At 48.3% G+C, this 4594-nt stretch overlaps 1 protein-coding gene across 1 annotated transcript; it reads left to right on the forward strand.

Annotated features, from left to right (window-relative positions):
* Nucleotides 1-1976: 1976 nt before the first annotated feature.
* Nucleotides 1977-3582, forward strand: LOC123412801 (UDP-glycosyltransferase CGT-like). Its single transcript, XM_045105744.1, has one exon. It carries the CDS (start codon nt 2059-2061, stop codon nt 3475-3477), a length of 1419 nt encoding a protein of 472 aa, XP_044961679.1. The 5' UTR covers nt 1977-2058; the 3' UTR covers nt 3478-3582.
* Nucleotides 3583-4594: the final 1012 nt, after the last annotated feature.

Raw genomic sequence — 4594 nt, forward strand, 5'->3', positions numbered from 1 at the left:
AAGAAATATATACTCGAGGGATGGGACAAGAAGTATCATGTCGCTTCGAAAAATATATGATAAATCAACGGGAATGAATTTTACCATGGCTACAAGCTCTTGGATCTACACCTTGATGAAAAGGTTGTCTTACTTTCTACTGGGATCTCACTTGAAATTCTAAAAAGATATTGAGCAAAGTATCAACATAATGTAGCAACAATATGAAACTTTTAGGTCAACTGGACATTAGATGAAGATGCACACTTTTAGGTCAAACTGAAACCATTTGTATATTCTTTTGTTTAGTTACTTGCGATTGAATGCTTATATCATGGTGTGTGTCTCTTCCTTGGAAGCACACAAAAGGTTATGTTGGTTTATTACTTTGAAACAGTAAGAAACATAGCTAATTACTCACCTTTCATGGGTAGATCTTTATAGTCCTTATATTCCACAAGTTCTAGAGCTATCGAGTAAGCATCGGTTGGTTGAGGAAATTGAGGGTGCTCTTGAAATTTTCATTGCAGGTCATCAAATAGCTTTGACAATGGGTAAAAGAAATAGTGGCTTTAACTATGCCTCAACATATTTTGAAGCCATTTGGTTAGTTACTAAATAATTATCGACCTGCTGTTTTCTATGTGTCATTCTTTCTTTGTGTCCATTTAGTTGTTTTATCTAGAATCAAAGTGGATTTGAAGCAGGGTGACGATGTAGCAGAACGATGACGCAATGACCAAAGAGCTGAAGTGGAACCGCTCATGGAAGAGGTGATGGGATGATAACGATGCAACCTCGTCATGTGATTGTTCTATGTATATTCGAGGTTCATCAGAAATAATATCTTAGTGAGATAAAATGATGGAGTCACATCTTAGGTGAAGATGGACGAAGGAGAGCTCATGCGAAGGATGGAGACAAAACAAAGCATTATTCTAATCAATTTGTGAATAAACATGTGGTGGAAAGAACGTTTCATGGCATATGACCATTTTTCTTATTATTTATACTAATGAGAGGTGCCTTATATCTGAAAATTTATTGATTGTGTTCCACTTTGCATGATGACATAGTAGAGTGAGGCATCAAAACAACGACATAGAAGCCACATGCAGAGTGGAGCCTAATAGATTGAGAGGATGTATGGTGTATGGACAACAAGGTGATGAAGACGCTAAAGGGGTGCAGTATTTGTTGGAATAGAGAGAACAAGCTGATTCTATTTGTGTCGTGGTTGAACATTACATGCAATGTTTCCGTTCGTGGGAAGGAAAATGAGTATTGCTTACAAATGCATTTGTTGATTTGTAGCAACGCACAGCCAGTCAAGTAATGTGTATGATGATGATAAGCTTGCCACATTTGAAAAAGATGAGCAAAACATAACTTTACACAAACCAGAATTGTAAGATGCATCTAATCACCCCCAATGCACATACAAGTGTCCAAACATCACACACCAAACTGGTCATTGATGCACTCGAGAAGATCAAACGAGTTGCGTAACATGGTTTTTTTTTTTTGAAATAATGCATAACATGGTTTTTACCTTGATATGTACTGTACTCATCATGTGTCATTAATTTATTATCTGACATACATTTCAAAGTTTGAGTTCAAATTCTTTAACACACATGTCGTGTGAGCATCCTATTTATTTCCTGAATTTTTCAAACGACTTCAAATTTGCAACATGAGCTTGGTGCATCGGGTGCACCACAAGCGCCGGTGGACCAGGTATTCTCTCAACAAACACGTCTTGGTGATTTGTTGTGTTCTTGTGGATATCTTTTTCGTTTTCGCAATAAAGTTCACACTTCACACCCGATGTGCAGGCATATCTGTCCGGGCGTTACACCTACTGCGCCGCTGACTGGCTAATCGTTTGTGATCTGGTTGTTGAGTCGTGTGGTACAGAGCACTGCTACGTCTCTCCCAAAAACAACGAGACCGTCTCCTCCCCTGGTATTAAGACACCTGTACTGAGCAGAACCTACACCCTGCACCAGCCAGCCAAAAAGAGGAGAGCATCCTCCTCGCAGCAAGAGAAAGAAGAAAACCACGGTCTCGGCGGCAATGCCGACCTCCGGCGACGCCTCGGGCGCCCTGCCCCACGTCGTGCTCCTCCCGAGCGCCGGGATGGGCCACCTCGTCCCGTTCAGCCGCCTAGCGGTGTCTCTCACCTCCTCCGGCCACGGCTGCGGCGTCTCGGTCGCGACCGTGCTCCCCACCGTGTCGTCCGCCGAGTCCGCCCACCTCGAGGCCCTGTTCGGCGCGTGCCCGGCCGTGCGCCGCCTCGACTTCCACCTCGCGCAGTTCGACGCCTCCGAGTTCCCCGGCGCCGACCCCTTCTTCCTCCGCTTCGAGGCCATGCGCCGCTCCGCGCCACTCCTCGGCCCGCTCCTCGCCGGCGCCAGCGCGTCGGCGCTCGTGACGGACATCGCGCTGGCCTCCGTGGTCATACCCGTCGCCAAGGAACTCCGCCTCCCCTGCTACGTACTGTTCACCGCCTCCGCCGCGATGCTCTCCCTGTGCGTCCATTTCCCCGCCTACCTCGACGCGAATGCCGGCGGCCCCGTCGGCGACGTCGACGTCCCCGGCGTGTACCGCATCCCCAAGGCTTCCATCCCGCAGGCGCTGCACCACCCCGAGCACCTCTTCACCCGGCAGTTCGTCGCCAACGGCCGCGAGCTCGCGAAAGCCGACGGCCTCCTGGTCAATTCCTTCGACGCGTTCGAGCCAGAAGCCATATCTGCACTCCGGGATGGCTCCGTCGCTATCGGGTTCCCACCAGTTTTCTCGGTTGGGCCACTCGCTCCGGTGAGTTTTTCTGCAGGTGAACCGGCGGAAAACCAACCTGATTACATCCGGTGGCTCGAGGCGCAGCCGGCGAGGTCGGTGGTGTACGTCAGCTTCGGCAGCCGCAAGGCAATATCCAAGGACCAGCTCAGGGAGCTCGCCGTCGGGCTCGAGGCCAGCGGCCACCGGTTCCTGTGGGTGGTGAAAAGCACCATCGTCGACAGAGACGACGAGGCCGAGCTCAGCGAGCTGCTCGGCGAAGGGTTCTTGGAGCGTGTGCAGGGGCGAGGCATGGTGACCAAGGGTTGGGTGGAGCAAGAAGAGGTCCTGAAGCAGGAATCTATCGGTCTTTTCATCAGCCACTGCGGCTGGAACTCGGTGACGGAGGCGGCGGCGAACGGATTGCCAATTCTGGCGTGGCCGAGGTTCGGGGACCAGCGGGTGAACGCCGGCGTGGTGGCGCGCAGCGGGCTCGGTGTCTGGGAGGAGCGGTGGAGCTGGGAGGGGGAGGAAGGGGTGGTGAGCGGGGATAATATCGCGGAGAAGGTGAAGGCGGTAATGGCGGACGAGACGGTGAGGAAGAAGGCGGTATGCGTCCAGGATGCGGCGGCGAAGGCAGTCGCCGATGGCGGCACGAGCTACAGCAGCGTGGCGCAATTCGTGCAACAGTGCCGGGATCTAAGCGTCAGCAAGTAATACCACGTGCCTACACTAGATTCGTAACAGAGAATAAATATCAATATTGTTCTACTACCTCACAAGTACTGTAATTTTTAAGAAAAATAATCCGCATCAGCAAAATAATAATTGCGTGGACGCTCGGAACCAGCGTTTTCATAATAATTTGCTAAAAATATCCTCAGGAGACCAACCCCTGCTGGAAATCAAGCAAAGGCATTTGGAGCCAAAAAGGAACAGATCTTGCATGCCCCTGTTCCTGCTGACCCTCCTGCTCCTGCAGTGCAGGCCCTTGACCCCAGCTACAAATACACAGTATGCTTTAATTTAAGTTGGTCTGGTCATTATGTTGAAAATTGCATGGCCCTGTTTGGATTCATGGGCTAGAGTTAGTTTGAGCTAGTTTGGGTTCAACTAGCCCTAAAGTATCCAAACATAAGGATTAGATTGAAGCTAGTTGCATCTAACCCACCCAAAAAAAACTATCCCATCCAAGAGATGCTAATTGGAGCTAGTTCTCATGGGGTTCGTTAAAAAATATTTTTCTCTCTCTCTCCCACTAGCCAAGAGATGCTAATTGGAGCTAGTTTTCATGGGGCCCATTAAAAATCACTTTTCTCTTTCCATAAAGTGCATCTATTGTCAATCTAACCCTTCCATTCAAACACCTATTTGGCTAGAGTTAGTTTAGGGTTAGTCATGAGCTAAAAACTAACTCTAACCACTAGCTAAGCTAGAGTATCCAAACAGGGCCATTGAGGCAAAAATGTGTTTCATGTGCGTTGGGAACCACAATGCGAACAACTGTGCAGCTTGGGCTAAACCACAACCTACTGCTACTTATTTCGGTAGTGCAACTGCTGGGTTAGGTTTTTACCATATAGATATTCTTGTGGCTGCTGAATCAAGCTCGTTGAATTATAAGAATTGTGCCATCCTTAAGGTGATTAAAGGTGAAGTTTCTGCTTCAGAGTTACTAACTCAGCTGAATGGGATTTTCTGTAAGAACAAGGATTGGTCGTGGCAGATCAGAGAGTTGGAGGAGAAGAAGTTTTTGTTAAGGTTTTCACCTTGGAAGAATGTAGAGGACCTGATTGAGTTCCCTGCGTTTGAACTGCCTATTGATGGTGTATCT

The sequence above is a fragment of the Hordeum vulgare genome, chromosome 7H, assembly GCF_904849725.1.
Source record: "Hordeum vulgare subsp. vulgare chromosome 7H, MorexV3_pseudomolecules_assembly, whole genome shotgun sequence".
Taxonomy (NCBI): Eukaryota; Viridiplantae; Streptophyta; class Magnoliopsida; order Poales; family Poaceae; genus Hordeum; species Hordeum vulgare.

Coding starts and splice junctions, on each gene's coding strand:
- LOC123412801 (XM_045105744.1), top strand. CDS start 2,059: ATGCCGACCTCCGGCGACGCCTCGGGCGCCCTGCCCCACGTCGTGCTC.